General features: G+C 42.6%; 1 protein-coding gene across 29 annotated transcripts in view; it reads right to left on the bottom strand.

The window, feature by feature from the left end:
* FNBP1 (formin binding protein 1) overlaps positions 1-23,060 on the bottom strand; it is a 157,042-nt gene that overhangs the window by 107,281 nt on the left and 26,701 nt on the right. For all 29 annotated transcript variants that reach the window (XM_034929268.3, XM_034929270.3, XM_057303116.2 and 26 more), the window contains exon 2: positions 55-170. In XM_034929268.3, coding sequence (XP_034785159.2) covers positions 55-170 — 116 coding nt within the window. The remainder of the gene's footprint in view (positions 1-54; positions 171-23,060) is intronic.

Here is a 23,060-nt window from a genome sequence, read left to right as displayed (position 1 = left end):
TTATCCTTACATCATTTTGCAGTTAACAAATAACCTTTTTCAATATCAACTTACCTGAGTTGCTTTGCATAGCTGAGTTCAATCTCTGTCCTTTCTTTCACAAACTTGATATATTTCTCAAGAATATCAATTCCCCACTGTGTGTGTTTTTCTAAGTTGTCAAACTGATCCTGTTGAAACAAACCAAGAGAGAAGTTATGGTCTTTCCCTGTGATTAACATAATTTCAATGAATAATTCTCTTAACAACATATTACTACATACAAAGTAGTACTAATATTTTCCATGATTATACTTGGGGTGCTTTTCTGTTGAGCCATTTTAAATCAACATTACCAAATTTGGTTTGAAAATCGCCTGGAGTACTGAACTCTGACCTATTCATTCATATTTCCTATTCCTTTTAGAAACATAGTTTTCAGATATAACTGATGTCTCAGTGCAAAGAAAAATGTCATTCCCAGACGCCAAAAACCGACAGGTGAAACATACACACAAACGCAGCCACACACGGTTTGCACCTTAACTGTTATCTCTGGGTAATCATTCAAAACAGCTGATAGAATCTGAGCCGAGGAACGGGGGGAAGTGTTACAAAATTTTGCTTTCTTCAAATGATTAAAATAAAACACATGGATTTTATTCTTTCAAACATACACCAAACCCACACTGTGAGCCAGGAACAGTGCCTGGAGCTGGGGAACCAAAATGAACAAAAATACAGCCTGAGTTTGCATTGTGCCTTGGGGTTTCTGGTCTGGAAGAACAAGAGGGAGCCTGGGTAACATAGAACCCATCTCTACAAAAAAAATTTTTTTTAATTAGCTGGGCATGGTGTTGTACCACTGCACTCCAGCCTGGCTATAAGAGCATGACTCTGTCCCCCCAAATAAAGAATGAGAGGGGACAGGTATGCTAGCAACAGCTAATGCAAAGACATGGAGATATCCAGGAATCGAGTGAATTTGTCTTTGAGTGCAAGGTGGAGGTGGGTGGGGCAGAAGGGAAGTGGAGTTGGCGAGTGATGAAACTAGAGACAGCTCAGAGCCAGATCACCCAAGGCCTTGAAGGACGAGCTTAGGAGTTTAGACTCTCCAGCAGGCACAAGAGGACTTGGAAGAGAAAGCCAGGAAATGGCTCCAACAGTCTAGATGAGACAAAATAGGCACAGAAGGGAAGAATTCTATGGACATTTAACAAACACAATCAACTAGTGTGTGAGTGGCCGGTTGGACGTGGAGGCTGGCAAGGGTATGAGGGGGAGGGAGGATTCCAGAGTGACTTTCAGGTTCTGCTTCCCGGAATTAAACAGAAGATCCAGATAAGAAAGAGCTACAGTTTGGGGTGAAAATTAAATGTCGTTTTGACATGTTGAATGAGGGACTGGCCTGTCCAGAAGAGAGCTGGAAACACAGAAGGATTTAGAACTCAAGAAGGGCAGCAAGTGAGTAGGTGGATCTCAAGCAACAGCCGAGGATCAGAACACCAAAGACGACAGCAAGGATACACAGAATTAGCAAAGAGGGCCTGGCCCAGGAAGCAGAGCCCAGAAAGGACGAAGGGGGCGAGCCAGAGGGGGCATGAGCACATCACAGGGAAGAGAGAATACCAGTGGAAATGGAATTCTCCATGGAAAATTTGCTGCCTCCTGAGAGGTAACAGTCATAAATGAGGGTTCTAGCCCCAGCAAAGGGATTTCACAGAGACAGGCCCCCAAATGTTTCAAGTTTTAGTCATTTGCCTGTAAGATGCAGCTATAATCTAATTTCCTAATTTCACAAATCAGTCATGAGGATCATGCGAAATGGGGAAGTGCCAACTCAAATATAAAAATATAAAGCTAGTGTTTAATCCTACGCTTGTGCAATCTAACAGTATACATTCAGTGTCTTACTTCAGACTGTTTTTTGTTTGTTGGTTGGTTTGTTCTGAGACAGAGTCGTGCTCTTTCCCCCAGGCTGGAGTGCAGTAGTGCAATCTCAGCTTGCTGCTGCCTCCCAGACTCAAGTGATCCTCCCACTTCAGCCTCCTGAGTAACTGGGACTATTGGCACCCACCACCATGCCTTCACTAATTTTTGTATTTTTTGCAGAGAGGAGGTCTCACTATGATGCCCAGGCTGGTCTTGAATTCCTGGGCTCAAGTGATCCTCCCGCCTTGGCCTCCCAAAGTGCTGGGATTACAAGTGTGAGCCACTGCCTCCGGCCGGCCTGTTTTTTTTTTAAAACCACTTTATTAAGGTATGACTGAGATTTTGGCCGGGTGAGGTGGCTCACGCCTGTAATTCCAGCACTTTGGGAGGCCAAGGCGGGTGGATCACTTGAGGCCAGGAGTTCGAGACCAGCCTGGACAACATGGTGAAATCCCATCTCTACTAAAAATACAAAAGTAGCCGGGCGTCATGGCAGGCACCTGTAATCCCAGCTACTCGGGAGTCTGAGGGAGGCAGGAGAATTGTTTGAACCCAGGAGGCAGAGGTTGCAGTGAGTCAAGATCACACCATTGCACTCCAGCATGGGTGACAGAATGAGACTATGTCTCAAAAAATTAAATACAAAATTATAAAACAAAAGTGCAAAATGTTTGTCTTTATGACTAATAATTTTTAATATTTAAAGTTGATTCTTGGTCCTCAATAATATATATTCCACAAACCCCTAGATTTCAGTTTAAGAAACACTAGATTATGTTATCTATAAAGTCAAGGGTCATCAAGTAAGCTAATAGTGTAAACGAGACTGAAGATCACCTTAAACTACTTGAGAGAACAAATATACACACAACTCAAGCTATGATTACAAATCATTCTTATAAATTGAGAGCATGACTTCGTCAAAGCCCTCTGCTTATCAGTAACCCTTTGTGGATCTAGTTTCACAGTAATCATATTTATTTTTAAAATGATTAACAATTATCAGGGCATCATGGCACACATGCCTGTAGTCCCAGCTACTAGGGAGGCTGAAGCAGGAGGATCACTTGAGCCCAGGAGTTCGAGGCTGCAGTGAGTCATGATCAGGCTACTGCACTCCAGCCTGAGCATCAAAGCAAGACCCTGTCTCAAAAAACAAAAACCAAAAACATAAACACCCTTTCCTTTATTTAAAAGCCCTCTCCCAGCTGGGTGCGGTGGCTCACATCCAAAATTCCAGCACTTTGGGAGGCCATGGTGGGCGGATCACTAGAGGTCAGGAGTTTGAGACTAGCCTGGCCAACACAGTCATCTTTACTAAACCTCATCTCTACTAAAAATACAAAAATTTGCCAGGCATGGTGGCATGCACCTGTAATCCAAGCTACTCAGGAGGCTGAGGCAGGAGAATCCACTGAACTCAGGAGACAGAGGTTGCAGTGAGCTGAGATTGTACCACTGCACTCCAGCCTGGGCGAAAGACAGAGACTCTGTCTCGGAAAAAAAAAAAAAAAAAAAATGACCGGGCGCGGTGGCTCACACCTGTAATCCCAGCACTTTGGGAGGCCGAGGCGGGAGGATCAGGAGTTTGAGACCTGAGGTCAGGAGTCTGAGACCAGCCTGGCCAACATGGTAAAACCCTGTCTCTACTAAAAATACAAAATTAGCTGGGCCTGGTGGCGCGCGCCTATAATCACAGCTACTTGGGAGGCTGAGGCAGGAGAATCGCCCAAGCCCAGGAGGCGGAGGTTGCAGTGAGCCAAGACGGGGCCATTGCACTCCAGCCTGGTCAAAACAAGCAAAACTCCACCTCCAAAAAAAAAAAAAAAAAAAAAAAAAAGCCCTCTCCCTGTATGATTTCCCATCATCTCCAAAGCCTTAATTGTTTTCAGCAGTCATAGGTGCCACCTTGAAAACTTGCCCAGAGGATATGCTCTTAGGTTTCATTCTTGGCCTATTAACAACCTGACTACAGATTTCCCCCCAACATATCACTTTGCATTCAAACTGATGTATACTATACAAAGCAACAGCTTTCGATACCAAAGCCCTTAAAAACAACAGAAAAAGCCCATCTACATTTGAATTGAGTCCACCTTAAAAATTACTGGCCTCAATCCAACAATATGTTTTCCATAAAGTTATCTCTATTCAGGACCATTCTACAAGCTATAATAAAGCGTTTACCAAGATGACAGAGCCCAAATAAGATAGAAGATCTTAATAATAAAAACCTTACTCAGTAACAAATGAGCTGGTGCTTGTTTGTGACTATAGCAGAGTTCTTTTGATGCTCTGTGAAACCTGAGGATGCCCCCACGCTCCCGCTATCACATGAACTGCTGCAGCACTGACTTGACAGCAGCTAGAAGAAAATTCAAGACAGATGAAAAACGAATCAACCCACTTACATTCTTGACTAAAATGTGGAAAAGTTAATGGAAAAAAAAATCCAAATCTTAAAAGGACTCCTTTGTGAACAAATATTATAAACGGTTCTTTAAAAACAGCCTTTGCTACTTTGGGGATGGTGTCATCAAAAATGCATCCCTTCCTGCCTGATGTCACATCACGGTGGTTCTGGGGGCCCCTTTGCCCTCCTAAAAATCCTTGAGAACCAGCCAGCCACAGTGGCTCATGCCTATAATCCCAGCATTTTGCGAGGCCGAGGTAGGTGGATCACTTGAGAACAGGAGTTCAAGACCAGCCTGGCCAACATGGTGAAACCTCATCTCTACAAAAGAAAAACAAAAAGTAGCCAGGCATGGTGGCATACACCTGTAGTCCCAGCTACTCGGGAGGCTGAGGCATGAGAATCACTTGAACCTGGGAGGGAGAGGTTGCAGTGAGTGGAAATCGCACCACTGCACTCCAGCCTGGGGCGACAGAGTGAGACTCTGTCTCAAAAAAAAAAAAATCATTGAGAATCCCAAAGAGCTTTTGTGTGAGTTACATCTATCAATATTTACTCAATCAGAAATATAAAATGGAGAGATTTTTAAAGGTATTTATTCATTTAAAAAGAAAACAAACCCATTACCATTACATGTTAATGGAAAGAGCATGTTTTTATTTTTTAAAACTGTACTTTCCAAAACAAAACAGTAAGAAGAATGGCACCGTGTTACATTTTTGCAAATCTCTTTAATGTCTGGCTTAATAGAAGACAGCTGGATTATCACAGAGACTTCTGCATTCAATCTATTATGATTCTTTACTTTGGCTGAAATATGTGAAAAAAACACAACTTCACACAGATACGTAGCTAGAAAACAAAGGACACTTCAAGGCCCTTTTTAGATTAGTGCAGACATTCTCCTTTGATACCACACCAAAACTTGACAAATCATAGCTTCTCAAAGGCTAGTTGCAATATGAAATCTGAAACCATAGAGATGCAGTTTCCAACTCAGCTACAGTAAGATCCACTGGTCCACCTTACATTTTGAATGGATCTTTTACCTGTATATGATCATGTAAATTACTCATTGATCATTTAGAAAATATTATCTCAGCCGGGCATGGTGGCCCACACCTGTAATCCCAGCACTTCGGGAGGCAGAAGCAGGCGGGTCGTCTGAGGTTAGGAGTTGGAGACCAGCCTGGCTAACATGGTGAAACCCCGTCTTTACTAAAAACACAAAAATTAGCTGGGTGTGGTGGCGGGCACCTGTAATCCCAGCTACTCGGGAGGCTGAGGCAGGGGAATTGCTTGAACCTGGGAAGGGGAGGTTGCTGATCTCGGTTGAGCTGAGATTACGCCACAGCACTCTAGCCTGGGTGATGGAGCGAGACTCCATGTCAAAAACAAAAGAAAAAAGAAAAAAAGAAAATATTATATCATAGATATATGCAGATCTTCCAACTGTTGAAACATTTTTTGTAAAATTTTTTTTTGAATCACATTTGTTTATATCAGTACCAATCTCATCTTTTCTGATGAGTCTTTAATATCTGGAAGCTGTCAAACTCACAGTGGAAAAACAATTTCCCCAAGTTCTAATTTTCACTTTAAAGTTAGAATTTTATCATTGGCAACAAACATTGCCAGCTGTTTCCCTGAAGTGACAGGCTCACTTCATTTATTTTTGAGAAAATGTTTGCCAGATACTCAAAAGTTTGTCTGTCGATCATTCTTTGAAGTAAAAATGGTGTTCATGAAAAAAGCAGCTAGTTCAACTTACAACTCAGGATCATGTATTTTAGTCTGCACTAAAGAGCTTCTCATCTTACTATACACACTATTAAAAAGATGTATCTTCAAGGGTTTGAGATTTAGTAAAATGAATAATCTTCACTGTTTCATTAAGAACATTTTCAAGTAAAACTGAAATTTTTTAAAACAGCTAATGGTGGGCTGGGCATGGTGGCTCACGCCTGTAATCCAGCACTTTGGGAGGCCGAGGCGGGCGGATGACAAGGTCAGGAGCTCGAGACCAGCCTGGCCAACGTGGTGAAACCCCATATCTACTAAAAATACAAAAAATTAGCCGGGTGTGGTGGCGGTCGCCTGTAATAACAGTTACTCGGTAGACTGAGACGGGAGAATTGCTTGAACCCAGGAGGCGGAGGTTGCAATGAGTCCAGCCCAGGTGACAGTGCGAGACTCCATCTCAAAAAAAAAAAACAACAAAAAAACCAAAAAAACCAAACAGCTAATGGTGAAGAATACAGTAGTTACCAGTGCAATTTGGAGCCACAGCCTTGATTTAACTGATACTAAAGCATCAGCTTTACCCACCATTTCCTTTGTAACATTGGTGCAAATGTCAACACGGTTAAAAAGACAATCCTTAATAAAATAGTTTTGACCTTGTAAACTCCATGAGAAAGTTTCAGGAAACTCCAGAGGTCCAGGGACTGCACTTTGAGAACCACTATCATATAACATATATGCTAAAATTTCTATTTCAGGTTGGGTGTGGTGGCTCAGGCCTGTAATCCTAGCACTTTGGGAGGCTGAGGCAGGCAGCTCACCTGAGGTCAGGAGTTCGAGACCAGCCTGGCCAACATGGTGAAACCCCATCTCTACTAAAAATACAAAAATTTCTTCCTAGCCGGGCATGGTGGCTCACGGCTATAATCCCAGCACTTTGGGAGGCCACGGCAGGCAGATCACCTGAGGTCAGGAGTTCAAGGCCAGCCTGGCCAACATGGTGAAACCCCATCTCTACAAAAATACAAAAAAAAAATTAGCCAGGCATGATGGTGGGCGCCTGTAATCCCAGCTACTCAGGAGGCTGAGGCGGGAGAATCATTTGAACCTTGGAGGCAGAGGTTGCAATGAACTGAGATCGCGCCACTGCACTCCAGCCTGAGCAACAGAGTAAGACTTCTGCCTCAAAAAAAAAAAAAAAAAAAAAAAAAGCCGGGCATGGAGACCCATGCCTGTAATCCTAGCTACTCGGGAGGCTGAGGCAGGAGAATCACTTGAACCTGCGGAGGTTGCAGTGAGCTGAGATCGCGCCATTGCACTCCAGCCTAGGCAACAAAGCAAGACTCCATCTAAAAAAATAAATAAAATAAAATTTATATTTCAAAGTTGCACATTCTAAACATTAAGAAACTTAGGTAATAAACAACCTAATAGAAAATAATGCTTATTGTATAGGTGCATACTGTGTATACATACTGCTATAGTTTGGATGTCTGTCCCCCTCAAACTTCATGTTGAAATTTGATTCCCAATGTCAGAGGTGGGGCCTAATGGGATGTCTTGGGTCATGGCGGCAGATCCTTCATGAATACCTTGGTGCCGTCCTTGACGTAATGGGTGAGTTCTTGCTCTATGAGTCCTGGCCAGAGCTGGTTGTTAGAAAGAGCCCAGCACCTCCCCCCTCTCTATTGTGCCCTCTCTGGCCACGTGACCTCTGCCATGCAGGCTCCTCTTTACTTTCTACTATGAATGGAGCAACCTGTGGCCCTTTCTGGATGCAGGTGCCTTATCTTGAACTTTTCCAGACATCAGAATTATAAGCCAAACAAAGATTTTTTTCTTTATTAATTACCTAGCCTCTGACACTCCTGTGTAAGCACCACTGAACAGACTATAACCCATACTTTCAACTATTCACTCTAAGATTGCCAAGAGGACTACAAATGGATGTTTCCAAGCTGTTGGTTACAACCTGATGGTACCTTTCAGGAACCTCGCTGAAGCACTCACCCAACATCACACTTCACCTTGACCTTACACTCCCCCTTGACCTTGACCTCACACTGCTCCTTGAATTCAAACCAACCAAAGGTGTGTGCCAGGTGCTGTTATTTATGAGACGCTGAATAAACTGAAGAGTTGAATGAAGAAAGTGTTATTGTGTTAATCAATATGCAATTGCTACATTTTACAATTATTTTCAGGTCTGGTTTTAGGTACTATATTCTGATTAAGTTACAATAAGCATGGGCTATGGGATTGGTTTGGGTCATTATATCTTCAGAAGTTCAAAAAAAAAAAATCTTGCCCTCACAAATCTGTAATAAAAACCCAAAAATTGGCTGGGCACACATGGCTCACACCTGTAATCCCAGTACTTTGGGAGGTCGAGGCAGGCGGATCATGAGGTCAGGAGTTCAAGACCAGCCTGGCCAACATAGTGAAACCCTGTCTCTACTAAAAATACAAAAATTAGCTGGGTATGGTGGCACGCACCTGTAGTCTCAGCAGTAATCTCAGCAGTTAGGGAGGCTGAGGCCAGCGGATCACTTTAGGTCAGAAGTTCGAGACCTGCCTGGCCAATATGACGAAACCCTGTCTCTATTAAAACTACAAAAAAAATGAGCCAGGAGTGGAGGTACATACCTGTAATCCCAGCTATTCGGGAGGCTGAGGCAGGAGAATAACTTCAACCTGGGAGGTGGAGGCTGCAGTGAGCCGAGATTTCATTACTGCACTCCAGCCTGGGCAACAGAGCGAGACTCTGTCTCAAAAAACAAACAAAAACTAACAAAAAAGTAGTCTTGGCCAGGCACGGTGGCTCACACCTGTAATTCCAGCACTTTGGGAGGCCGAGATGGGCGGATCACAGGGCCAGGAGATCAAGACCATCCTGGCTAACACGGTGAAACCCCGGCTCTACTAAAAATACAAAAAATTAGCTGGGCATGGAGGCAGGTGCCTGTAGTCCCCAACTACTCGGGAGGCTGAGGCAGGAGAATGGCGTGAACCCGGGAGGCAGAGCTTGCAGTGAGCTGAGATCGCACCTCTGCACTCCAGCCTGGGCGACAGAGCGAGACTCCGCCTCAAAAAAAAAAAAAAAAAAGTAGTCTTCTGTAACCTATTTTTTGCTCAAATTATGCAAAAGAGTTGTCACAGGAACTACATTCAGAAAAGCTATTTACTTTGAGATGAGGAGACCCAAGTCATCCACAAGGAAGTTTTCCTCCAAAGTCTAGGTCAACTTTAATATGGTGTTTTCCTGTAATTAAAAAGTGTACTAAACCGGCTGGGCGCGGTGGCTCACACCTGTAATCTCAACTACTCTGGAGGCTGAGGCAGGAGAATCGCTTGAACCTGGGACGTAGATGTTGCAGTGAGCCAAGATCGCGCCACTGTACTCCAGCCTGGGTGATAGGGCAAGACTCCATCTCGAAAAAAAAAAAAGTGTACTAAACCAACATTAATTCAAAATCCCTGGAATAAGCCAATCTAGTAAGAGACTAAGTTGCTAAAATTACCTACGTAAGTGGCACAGACTCCAGGAAAGGGGGTCCTGAGGCCAGTCCCCCTCTGCAAGCAAATCTCTCCTGCAGTGAATTATTCACCCAGTGAAGGGAATGATCTCCTCCACACTACTGAGACTACTTTGGTCTGTGCTATCTAGACTGCTATTTTTGGATACTCCAGTTTTTGATAAATTCACCTTCCTGAGGACTTGGGCATTTTAAGAAGCAGGACTTAAATGGCTCTGTTTAAACAGAATCCCTTAGGATTATGTTACTAGCATTAGCTTCCTCAAACTGTGGAGGAAAATGTGTCAGAGGGTATAGATTTACTCAAAGAGTAACTGTAAGAAAATATCCATTTAAAATGTTTTAAAAAATCAATTTGGTTCTGAATATTAAAGAAGCTGCACTTACAGAAACGTAGGAAGTTTTATAAAACTTTACAGGCCGGGCGTGGTGGCTCACGCCTGTAATCCCAGCACTTTGGGAGGCTGAGGTGGGTGGATCACCTGAGATCAGGAGTTCAAGACCAGCCTGGCCAACATGGTGAAACCCTGTCTCTACTAAAAACACAAAAATTAGCCATGCATGGTGGCAGCTACCTGTAGTCCCAGCTACTTGGGAGGCTGAAGCAGGAGAATCGCTTGAACCCAGGAGGTGGAGGTTGCAGTGAGATGAGATGGCGCCATTGCACTCCAGCCTGGTGACAGAGCAAGACTGTCTCAAAAAAAAAAAAAAAAAAAAGGCTGGGCATGATGGCTTGCACCTGTAATCCCAGCTACTCAGGAGGCTGAGGCAGGAGAATCACTTGAACCAGGGAGGTGGAGGTTGCAGTGAGCTGAGATCGCACCACTACACTCTAGCCTGGGTGACACAGCCAGACTCTGTCTTAAAAAAGAAAAAAAGAACTTTACAAACAAAAATGTGCCATCACAAATACCACCTGAAATTAACTTCTCGAGCTTTTAACAAAGATTTAAATTAATTTCCATAGACAAATTGAGATTTTTTTTTTTTTTTGAGACGGAGTCTCGCTCTGTTGCACAGGCTGGAGTGCAGTGGTGCGATCTCAGCTCTCTGCGACCTCCGCCTCTCGGGTTCAAGCGATTCTCCTGCCTCAGCCTCCCGAGTAGCTGGGACTACAGACGCCCGCCACCACACCCGGCTAATTTTTTGTATTTTTAGTAGAGATAGGATTTCACCATGTTAGCAAGGATGGTCTTGATCTCCTGACCTTGTGATCTGCCCACCTCAGCCTCCCAAAGTGCTGGGCTTACAGGCGTGAGCCACTGTGCCCTGCCAAATTGAGAATATTAAAAGCAGAAATACTCAAATATATTTTTCAACCTAAAAGTGATGAAAAAGGATTACCCAAAGTGACTTCATTGCTTGCCCACAAAAAGAATAAATTACATGTGAAAGGCAGAATTAGAAGGTTTATTTGTTTTTTCCTTTTGTTGTTTTTCTTCCAAACACTATGGTGACTTAGGAATAGAAGGTTTATTTCAAGGATCACAGATACCTTATGTTTTGACAATAGGAGTAGATGCAGATTCCACAAAATCATATATTCATCTGCTGTTTCTGAAACTGGTTTTTGAATTAGGGTGCTGTGCTCCCTGGGTTGAAAATGTCTCCTATAGCAGGAGCCTGTGAGGTAACTGACAAAAAGGGGCTCCAACACCACAGTGCCCTAGTTGTACATTCAAGTTAATACAACAGATTTTAATTAGAAAGGAAAAGCACACAAAATGAAAGGTCTTACTGAATCCAAATCTCATTAAAATGCAATTCTAGAACTTGCCATTAAAAACAGGTACAGGCTGGGTATGGTGGCTCACACCTGTAATCCTAGCACTTTGGGAGGCCAAGGCGGGTGGATCACTTGAGGTCAGCAGTCTGAGACCAGCCTGGCCAATATGGTGAAACCCCGTCTCTACTAAAAATACAAAAAAATCCATCCTGACCAACATGGTGAAACCCCATCTCTACTAAAAATACAAAAATTAGCTGGGCATGGTGGCAAAGGCCTGTAGTCTCAGCTACTCTGGAGGCAGAGGCAGGAGAATCGCTTGAACCTGGGAGGCGGAGGTTGCAGTGAGCTGAGATTATGCCACTGCACTCCAGCCTGGTGACAAAGTGATACTCTGTCTCAAAAAGAAACAAAACAAAACAAAAAAACTAGCCAAGCATGGTGGCAGGCGCCTGTAATCCCAGCTACTTGGGAGGCTGAGGCAGGAGAATCGCTTGACCCCAGGAGGCGGAGGTTGCAGTGAGACATGATGGTGCCACTGCACTCCAGCCTGGGCGACAGAGGAAGACTTCATCTCAAATAAGTAAATAAAATAAAAACAGGTACAAACTTAGGCTTAATTGTTATAATTAGTCATAAGTCTGTTTCTGTTGCAGAAATGAAAACACTAAGGAGTCTGTTTCTGTTGTAGAAATGAAAACACTACGTTCATGGCTCTTTCTAGTTGCATTCTGAACACGAGATAAGAATGTAAGCAAATATATGATAAAAATATATGTGTGGGTTAAAAAAATAAAACTTAGCTGAAGTTTAGGAGGCAGCTGCATATGGATGAAGTTAGTGATATAAAGAATGTGGAGGCCGGGTGCAGCGGCTCATGCCTATAATCCCAGCACTTTGGGAGGCTGAGGAAGGAGGATCATTTGGGCCCAGGAGTTTGAGACCAGCCTCGGCAACATAGCAAGACCCTCATCTCTACAAAAAAAAAAAAAATACACAAAGTTAGCTGGGTGTGGTGGCGCACGCCTATAGTCTCAGCTACCCAGGAGGCTGAGGTGGAAGGATCACTTGAGCCTGGGAGGTCAAGGCTACAGACAGCTGTGATCACACCACTGCATTCCAGCCTGGGCAACAGAGTGAGATCCTGTCAAAAAAAAAAAAAAGAAAAAAGAAAAAAAAAAGAATACAGAAAGACACATAAGAGTACAAAAAGTTGCATTTTCATATTTTTATAACAATAATTCTATTGTGTAAAAGGGCATTAAGGAGGCTGTTGGTGGATGTGCAACAAATGGAAGGGCTCAGAAAGTAGAAGCCTCAGGACTAATGAATGCAGCGGTGCTCTGAGCCAAATGTGTTCTGAAATGAAGAGAAAGGGGAAAATCATAACCTGTAGAAAAAGTGCCAGAATTTTGACTGTGCTAGAGTCTGAGCAGATGAGATTAGGAGGGGAAACTGCTATGGAATGTATCCCTTTAAGAAGCAGCAATAAACTTCTAGCCTATTTTGACGTTCTTAGAACACCTTAGTCACTTTCAGTTCCTCTCTGTTTCTACGGATGCGGTAAAAGCAACAAACAAAAACATCTCTAACTGCCCCAAAGATGCGGAGTGAAAGACACTGTAAAAAAATAAGATTTTAAGGCCGGCGTGGTGGCTCACGCCTGTAATCCCAACACTTTGGGAGGCCCAGGTGGCTGGATCACCTGAGGTCAGGAGTTCGAGACCAGCCTGGCCAAAATGGCAAAACCCCGTCTCTACTAAAAATACAAAAATTAGCTGGGTATGGTGGCGAGCGCCTGTAATCCCGGCTATTCAGGAACTTGAACCTGGGAGGTGGAGGTTGCAGTGAGCCGAGATCGCACCACTGCACTCCAGCTTGGGTGACAGAGTGAGACTCTGTCTCAAAAAAAAAAAAAAAATTAAACTGCTTACTTTTTTTCATTAAAAAAAAAAAAACACCTAATTTCTGCTGGGCGTCATGGCTCAATGACTATAATCCCAGCACTTGGGGAGGCTGAATGGGAGGATCACTTGAGCCCAGGAGTTCGAGACCAGCCTGGGCAACATGGCGAGACCCACTCTGCACAAAAAATAAAAATAAAAATTAGCTGGGTGTGGTGTCATGCGCCTGTGGGTCCCACTACTTGGGAGGCTGAGGTGGGAGGATGACCTGGGCCTGGGGAGGTCGAGGCTGCAGTGAGCCAGATTGTGCCATTGCACTCCAGCCTGGGCAACAGAGTGAGACTCTGTCTCAAAAAACAAACCAAAAAAACCACCTAATTTTTTAAATAGTTTAAAAATTACTCCTCCAGATAGGTATTGTCAAATAACTTGAAGAGGAAAAGTATTAGGGATAATGAAGTTATAAAATTAGTCTTAGAAGGATGGATATAACTTGTAACTGTGTTTGGCTGCATCAACACTGATGAAAGATCGACGCTAATCTCAGAAAGCAAAATCTTGCTCTTTATAATTTAAAAAATGCTCCATTTTATTGTAAGCAAGAGGAGCTTAGTCAAGCCCCTCAGTGTCTGGCTTCAACCTGAAAACGGAATCTTCTGGTTCATTTCCTGATTTCTATGCAGAGATTGGACGACGAAAGCTGTCTAAATATGAATTGGTCTCTTTCCCAAGCTTGATCAATCAGCAGGTGCAAAGGTTCAACCAGCTTCCCCGCCTCTAGCTGTCCTGCATTCTTTTCAGCCCTGGAAAACCAACTGTGCCTCTCAAACATCCCATACTAGTCTCCATAGGTGATTCTCTCCCCCAGAAAACAAGTTCAAGACCAACCCAGGAAAGGAAGAAAAGAGGGTGATAGAGAGAGAAAGAAATCTCACTCTAAATACCAGGGAGAACTTTGAATGCAATCCAAAGACTAAAGAAGAAAGAAGTATACAAGCTAAATTATTAATGAGAAGAAAAAGCCAGATTTTTAAAGTCCTGACTTATTTCTAAACTCTATAAATATTTCCAAGTTGGAGGGGGCAGTGGTAGAGTGGGTGCAAAATATTGCAAAAATATTACAGGAAAAAAATGTTTAAGGCCCTGGCATCTGAAACTTAGTTAACACCAAGGAAAAAGATTTTCCACTAAAACGCTTGCCAATTAAATCACTTCCCACTTTAAGATGGCTCTGCAAACACATAGGTGATGTCCCTTTCTAAGAGAAGGGATCCCACTTCTCAACCCCACTGCCACAGTTAAGCATCTGACTCAAGGACTTGCATGAAAAACTCTATGGGAATAGGTGCTAGAGCTAAAAGGTAAAAATTGCTAAGAGGGGCTGGACGCAGTGGCTCACGCCTATAATCCTGGCACTTTGGGAGGCCGAGGCAAGCGGATCACTTGAGGTCAGGAGTTTGAGACCAGCCTGGCCAACATGGGCATCTCTACTAAACCTCATTTCTACTAAAAAAAAAAAAAATGGCTGGGCACAATGACTCACGCCTGTAATTCCAGCACTTCAGGAGACCAAGGCGGGCGGATCACAAGGTCAAGAGATTGAGACTATCCTGGCCAACATGGTGAAACCCCCAACTCTACTAAAAATACAAAAATTAGCTGGGTGTGGTGGCATGGGCCTGTAGTCTCATCTACTCGGGAGGCTGAGGCAGGATAATTGCTTGAACCCGGGAGGTGGAGGTTGCAGTCAGCCGAGATCGCGCCACTGCACTCCAGCCTGGTAACAGAGCAAGACTCCGTCTCATAACAAAAACAAAAACTAGCCTGGCATGGCGGCACGCACCTGCACCTGTAATCCCAGCTACTCAGGAGGCTGAGGCAAGAGAATCCATTGAATTTAAGAGGAGGAGGTTGCAATGAGCCGAGATTGTGCCACTGTACTCCAGCCTGGGTGACAGAGCAAGACCCAGTCTCAAAAAAAAAAAAAAAATCGCTAAGAGGTAATTTTTGTCCATGTGCATGCCAAATTAGTGGAAAAAACGCTAATCTGCAGAGATGGAGAGGAAAGCAAACACAAGACATTATTACCCCCATATGTTCAAAATGTACCTGTGGACTTTCCACTGGCCGATTTAAGTCCCTTGTGAGACTGGCCTGTTCATCCAGCCACTGGTTCTGTGAGATATCTCTTGCAACAGACACTTTTGTCTGAGCATCTTGGCTGACAATCTAGCAGCTATCCCCCACCCATCCCATCTTCCCTTTGGCAGAGCACCTGTCTTATTACAGGATCACTTTCTCCATCTCTCTTGCAACACAGACATGGGCATGTGACATTACCCTGGCTAACCAGATGTAGCAGATATCTACTAAACACGTACTGAGAAAGGTTTCCTCCCAAAAAAACCCGGATACTTTTTGTATTTTTAGTAGAGATGGGGTTTCACCATGTTGGAAAGGCTGGTCTCCAACTCTTAACCTGAAGTGATCTGCCTGCCTCGGCCTCCCAAAGTGCTGGAATTGCAGGCATGAGCCACTGCACCCGGCTCCCTCCTCTTCTTTACTTGACGTGGTCATAGCTACCTGTGATGCTTGAAATGGCAGAGCCAGAGATGGAAAGCACCTGGCTTTTTGATGACAATTTCTCAGCTATTACTGAACTGAGACACCAACCTGGAATTTCCCTGCCTCTGGACTCTTTGTCATGTGAGATAGAAAATGTGCCCTTGTTGTCTAAGCCACTTTTCTTTGGGTCTTTTTTTTTTTTTTTGTCTCCTTCCAAAATGTTGCTATAATTCAACCATTCTTATTGAGAGCTCACTCTCAGCCAAGCTCTGTACTGGCACTGGAATGAGAGTAGGGAACAGTAGAGTGCTAATGAGCACTCTAGGCTAAAAGAGCAGTAGAAACTAGACGTGCAGGGCTCAAGATAGACATGGGATTAGGGAAGGCCTTTCAGAGGGAGGGATTTCTAAGAGGAAATGAGAAGAATAAGTAAAAATCAGCCAAGCCAAACAGACAGCAGAGATGGAAGGAAGGTGGAAAAGCAAGAGACAGTTAGGTGGGCGTGGTGGCGGGCACCTGTAGTCCCAGCTACTCGGGAGGCTGAGGCGGGAAAACAGCGTGAACCCAGGAGGCGGAGCTTGCAGTGAGCTGAGATCGTGCCATTGCACTCCAGCCTGGGTGACAGAGTGAGACTCCATCTCAAAAAAAAAAAAAAAATATATATATATATATTATATATATATAACATTATTACTTATAACAGCATGAAGAATTACAAGTAGACAGAAACAAACATAATAAAAGGTGTGCAAGAACATAATAGAGCAAAGTATAAAACTTTATTAAAATGCATTTGCTAAGGTTTTAATGAATGTGTCCTCCAAAAGTCATGCTGGAACTTAACCTCCAAGGTGACAGTACTAAGAGCTGGTGCCTATGGGAACTGATTAGGCTATGAAGGCTCCACCCTCATGGATGGGATTAATGCCCATATGAAAGATGCTTCAGAGAGCTGCTGTTGCTCTTCCATCCCTTCCCCATGTGGCAACACCAACACCTAGATAGCACCATCTGAGGAATGGGCCTTCACCAGTCACTGAACCTGCTGGCACCTTGATCTTGAACTTCCCAGCCTCCAAAACTGTGAGAAATAAATTTCTGTTGTTTATAAATTATCCACTCTCAGGTATTTTGTTATAGCAGCACAAATGGACTAAGACAACATTAAAGAAAAACAGAATAAATATAGAAATATACCATGTTCATGGATTGGAAGGCCATATATTATAGATACATCAATCCTCCCCTAGATTATCTACAGATTCAATGCAGTTCAATTAAAACCCCAACAAGTTTTCTGGAGAACAAAATTCTAAGATTTAAATCAAGATGCAAAGGTCAATTAATAGCCAAAACACTCTTGAAGAACAACAAGGTAGGAATATTAGCCACACCAGATACTGACTTATTCTAAAGTTAATTAAGAGGCTTTGTGCTATTGGCCAGGGACAAAGACATAGACAAATACAAAGAATTGAAAGGCCAGGAACAGGTCCATGCAAAAATGACTTTTGATTTAGGATAGATGTAGCCATGTAGAAAAGATGCAGAGCCTAATGGCTAAGAATCTGGATTCTGGAACTAGAATAAATTGGTTTGAATGCTGGCTCTTTGACTACTAGGTATGCCACATGAAGCAAGTATTTAACTTCTGTGTTGCTGTTTCTCAACTCAAAAGAGGATAGAAGCAGGACCTACTCACTAAGTTACTAAAAGGATTAGTAAATTACCTCATGCTTAGCATATGCCTGGCACATGGTAAGCCCTCAGTAAGTGTTAATGCTATCATTTTCATCATCATCATCATCACTGTCATCGACCAGTAGGGAAAGAACAAGCTGTTCAATAAGAGGTACGGGGATAATTGCGTACCTATCGGGAAAAATGAGATAAAACCTCTACTTTTAAAAATATACAAAAACTTATTCCAGGTAGATTAAGAATTAAGAACCTAAATGTAAAAGGCTAGGCTATAAAACTTTTAGGAGATAATACAGGATAATATCTTTTGGAACCTGAGGTAGGAAATTTTTTTTGTTTTGTTTTGTTTTTTAATTGAGATGGAGTCTCGCTCTGTCACCCAGGCTGGAGTGCAGTGGTGCAATCTCGGCTCACTGCAACCTCCATCTCCTGGGTTCAAGCGATTCTCTTACCTCAGCCTCCCAAGTAGCTGAGAATACAGGCACGTGCCACCACACCAGGCTAATTTTTTGTATTTTTAGTGGAGACAGGGTTTCACCATGTTAGCCAGGATGGTCTTGATCTTCTGACCTCGTGATCTGCCCGCCTCAGCCTCCCAAAGTGCTGGGAGTAGAGGCATGAGCCACCATGCCCAGCCAGAAATGATTTTTAAACAAGACATCAAAAAGTGTACACCATAATGAAAAAAGTCAATAAATTTGACTACATAAAAACTAAAAAATTCCGTTCACGAAAAGATAGCACAAGGAAAGTGAACATAAAAAATACAAACTGGGAGAAGATATTTGTAACACATATGATCAACAGAGAATTGGTATCTAGAATATAGATAGCACTCCTTCAATTGTTCTATTTTTTATGTTTTTAAGAGACAGGATATCACTATGTTGCCCAGGCTGGTCTCAAATTACCTGGGCTCAAGCAATCCCCCTGCTTTGGCCTCCCAAAGTGCTGGGATTACAGGCATGAGCTACAGTGCCTGGCTCCAACTGTTCTAAAAAGAGTCAAATAACTTAACAGGAAAAGGGGCAAAAATAAATAAATAAGAATTTTAAGCAATAAATATATTTAGCTTAATTAGTAATCAGGGAAATGCATATTAAAACCACAATGAAATACCATTTCATATCCATCAGTCTGGCAAAAATTTAAAGTCAGACAGCACCAAGTGTAAACAAGGACGTGGTGTAATGGCAACATTCACACGCTGCTGGGGACCTCAGAAAACAGGTTGGTTTTACCTAGTAAAGGTGAACCTGTGCCTCTGTATGACATCTCTAGGTATATAACTTAAGGTTTAGGAGCTAGACAATAACTCTTGCTCATGTGCACCAAGAGACATGCATATGAATGTTTATAGCAGCATAATTCATGGTAGAAAAAATATTGGCAACAACCTGCTTTGTTTTCAATGTGTTCCCCAAAGTTCATGTGTCAGAAACTTAATGGGAAATGGGGCCAAATAAAAGATGGCAGAGCCCTCCTGAATGGTTTAATATCATTATCAAAGGAGTGGATTAGTTATTTCAAGAGTGGGCTTGTTACAAAAGGGAGTTTGATGCCCTCTTGCTTTCTTGCCCTCACTAAGTGGCAAAAGGCCTTTAACTGGTGCCAGCACCATATTCTTGGACTTTCCAACCTCTAAATTCATGAGCCAAACAATTTTCTACTGTTTATAAATTACCCAGGTTGTGGTATTCTGCTATAGCAACACAAAATAGACTAAGACAAACCCACCTGTCCATCTGATTCTACTTGAAGTCCAAAAATAGGCAAAACTAAACACTGTATTTTACTGGTATATTCATACAGGATGAAACTGTAAAAATAATAGAATATGTTCAATGCAAAATTCTGAACACTCAAACAGGGTGGCAAAGGCTTAGAAAGGGATGTGATCAGGGAGGGGCCAGCAGGAGATTCTGGAATAATGTTCTATTTCTTTCTTTCTTTTTTTTTTTTTTCTTTTTGAGACGGAGTCTTGCTGTGCTGCCCAGGCTGGAGTGCAATGGCGCAATCTCGGCTCACAGCAACCTCTGCCTCCCAGGTTCAAGCAACCCTCCTGCCTCAGCCTCCCAAGTAGCTGGGACTACAGGTGCACGCCACCACGCCTGGCTTATTTTTGTATTTTTAGTAGAGATGGGGTTTTGCCATGTTGGCCAGGCTGGTCTCAAACTCCTGACCTCAAGTGATCCACCTGCCTCGGCCCCCCAAAGTGCTGGGATTACAGGCATGAGCCACCGTGCCCAGCCTAATGTTCTATTTCTTAGCCTGGGTGGCATGTACATGGATGTGCATTTTACTGCTATTTTTGTACATATTATTCTATACATACATATTTTCATACATTCTTTTGTAATATGCCATAATTATTTATTAGTTTACAATTTGGTTGATAGGAAAATCTTCAGGATAAGAGATACTTAAGATCACTTGAGCCTCTGCCAATTAGAGATCAAAAATGAAGGTAAAACATTTATGAAGGAAAAACTTAAGTGGGTAGAAAAAGCTACTACATAAAGTATTGAACTATTACTTTTTCCTTGATTGATGTACCTCTATTTTCTTCCCTTAAAAAAAAAACATTTTTCAGAAAATGGGCATCATTTAGTACCCAACTATGGATTGATGATTGATTGCAAAAAAGACTTCACCCTTGGGGGAAAAACTTCTAAAAAAAAAAAATCCAGGATGATTACTGTCTAAAGGCCAAAAATATTTTTCATATACCACCATAGTAATATTAATATAATAAATACTGTCAAATAAAATGTTCTTAAAAGAGAACACAAAACATTACAGTAAGCAACATATGCTGTTTCTACTGTATGCCCAAAACACATACACCCATCCATTCTTCCAACAAATATTTTGTTGAGCACTTACTATGCCAAATACTATTCTAGAAACTGAGGGCCTAGCAGGTAACAGAAGACACAACTTCTCTATTCTCATGGAGCTCACATACTAGTAGGTCTTTACAGTACAGAGCTATAAAGAAATATCAGAAAGATTAATTCAAAATTTATTTACATTCCCATGAGGAAAACCAATAGGTCTCTGTATATGAACATTTTAAAGTGTCTTGATACCTGCTAGCAGGAATGATAATAAAACTATTTAACAATCCATTATCAATAGACTCCCTGTCCAATCAGAAGAGGCCAGCAGTACCAAGCATCCTGGCTAAAAATCCAGCCTCAAATATTGCCCAGGTCTTTACTAGAAAAGGTGAACCAATTACACACTCATCAACAGTATGCAAGGATCCCTAACTTGCTGAACCCTGACTAGGACTGAATACTACCATTCGCAAAACAAAAAAACTATCTTATTTGGTAGGCAAATTGCTTTTTGTGCATTTATTTCTTTTGTTTTGTTTTGTTTTGGAGATAGGGTCTCACTCTGTTGCCTGGACTGGAATGGCATTGGCACAATTTCGGCTCGCTGTAACCTCAACCTCCTGGGCTCAGGTGATCCTCCCACCTCAGCCTCCTGAGTAGCTGGGACTACAGGCGCAAGCCACCATGCCTGGCTAATTTTTGTATCTTTTGTAGAGATGGGGTTTTGCCATATTGCCCAGGCTGGTCTTGAACTCCTGGGCTCAAGCAATGCACCTGCCTCGGCCTCCCAAAGTGCATTTATTTAATTATTCATGAAATTAATGTTTTAGACATTTTCATTTGGAATTTGGAATTCCTTTTGTAACTGTTCTCTTCTAAATCTTTGTTCATTCATCTATTAGAAATTTTGTATTTATTGTTTTGCATAAGCTTCTTATATATTAAGGTAACTGTCTTATTTTGAATAAATGTTTATCTAGTTTGATTTAAAATTTTGTATATTATTTTTACAGACTGAATGTTTACGCCTCCCTTCCCCAATTCATATGTTGAAACCTAATCCCCAGTGCGGTGGTACCTGGAGGTGGGCCCTTTGGGAGGTGATTAGGTCATGAGGGTGGGCCCCTTGTGAATGGGATTAGTGCCCTTTTAATACTCCTTTTGTAAAACTCCACTTACCAGGAGGTGCTCTTGGCACTGTTCAGGTAGTTCTAACATGAGTTTTTTCTTCACAATACCTGATTCATCACATCCCCCATTATCAGTCAAGACATACTGCGCTACCAATCTAGATGTCCTTTGAAAATATTTGCTGAGGCCAGGCATGGGGGCTCACACCTGTAATCCCAGCACTTTGGGAGGCCGAGGCTGGCGGATCACCTGAGGCTGGGAGTTCAATACCAGCCTGACCAACATGGAGAAACCCTGTCTCTACTAAAAATACAAAATTAGCTGGGCGTGGTGGTGCACGCCTACTTGGGAGGCTGAGGCAGGAGAATCGCTTGAACCTGGGAGGAGGAGGTTGCGGTGAGCCAAGATCTCGCCATTGCACTCTAGCCTGGGCAACAAGAGCAAAACTCTGTCTCAAAAAAAGAAAAGAAAAGAAAATATTTGCTTAATGCATGAATGAGTCAATGGAAACTTCTACTGAATTCTTTCTAGCCTGTGGTCAGAGTTGGTTTTGTTCACATACGTAGTTTATTATCTTGGGTTTCAGGAATGTGCCAGTGACTCTGCAAGGTGCTGGGGATGTAACTGTGAACAGAAGAGTGCCCTGATCTCATGGAGCTGTTAAAAATGTCATTTGGCAGAGCAGGGTGGCTCATGTCTATAATGACAACACTTTGGTAGGCTGAGGTGGGAGAATCACTTGAGCACAGGAGATCGAGACCAGCCTGGGCAACATAGCAAGACCCCATCTCTTTAAAAAAAAAGGTAATTTATGAAGAGCATGCAATAACGTGAGAATTTTACCTATTAAAAAATAATTCAATCATACCATAAGGAGTTCTTCAAGTCCCTGAGATCAGCTGCAAAAAAAAGCTAAAAGTCTCTAGTACATGGCTGCCTTCCCTAAGCTGTTGCCAAAGAATGTGAGATATCTAAGTGTTTATATACCTATAAACCTAGCACAAGTGTTTTCTTTTCATTAATTATACACGGGTAGTTGGTTCTACTTAATAACTGAACAGTATTCAGCTTTAAAAAATAAACATTAACATATTTCAAAGAAATCCCACCATGTTTGGCTCTATTTTTAAGTGGCTGTAAATTATTTGTTGCTTCATCTCATTTCAATGTTTTGAGCTCCTATTTCTGTTACAAATTTCTTCTAGGCAAATGTGAATGTAATTAACACACTAATATCATGTTTTAAAAACAAATCCAGGCTGGGTGCGGTAGCTCATGCCTGTAATCTCAGCACTTTGGGAGGCCAAGGCAGGAGGATCACTTGAGGTTGGGAGTTCAAGACCAGCCTGGCCAACATCGCGAAACCCAGTCTCTACTAAAAATACAAAAATTAGCCGGGTATGGTGGTGGGTGCCTGTAGTCCCAGCTACTGTGGAGGCTAAGGCAAGAGAATCACTTGAACCCGGAAGGCAGGGGTTGCAGTGAGCCAAGATCGCACTACTGCACTCCAGCCCGGGTGACAGAGCGAGACTCCATCAAAAAAATAAAAAACAATGGACATCATGGTCTGGTCTAACGTGGTTTTTT

Source organism: Pan paniscus, chromosome 11 (genome assembly GCF_029289425.2).
Source record: "Pan paniscus chromosome 11, NHGRI_mPanPan1-v2.0_pri, whole genome shotgun sequence".
NCBI lineage: Eukaryota > Metazoa > Chordata > Mammalia > Primates > Hominidae > Pan > Pan paniscus.
This window is presented reverse-complemented; position numbering and strand designations above follow the sequence as displayed.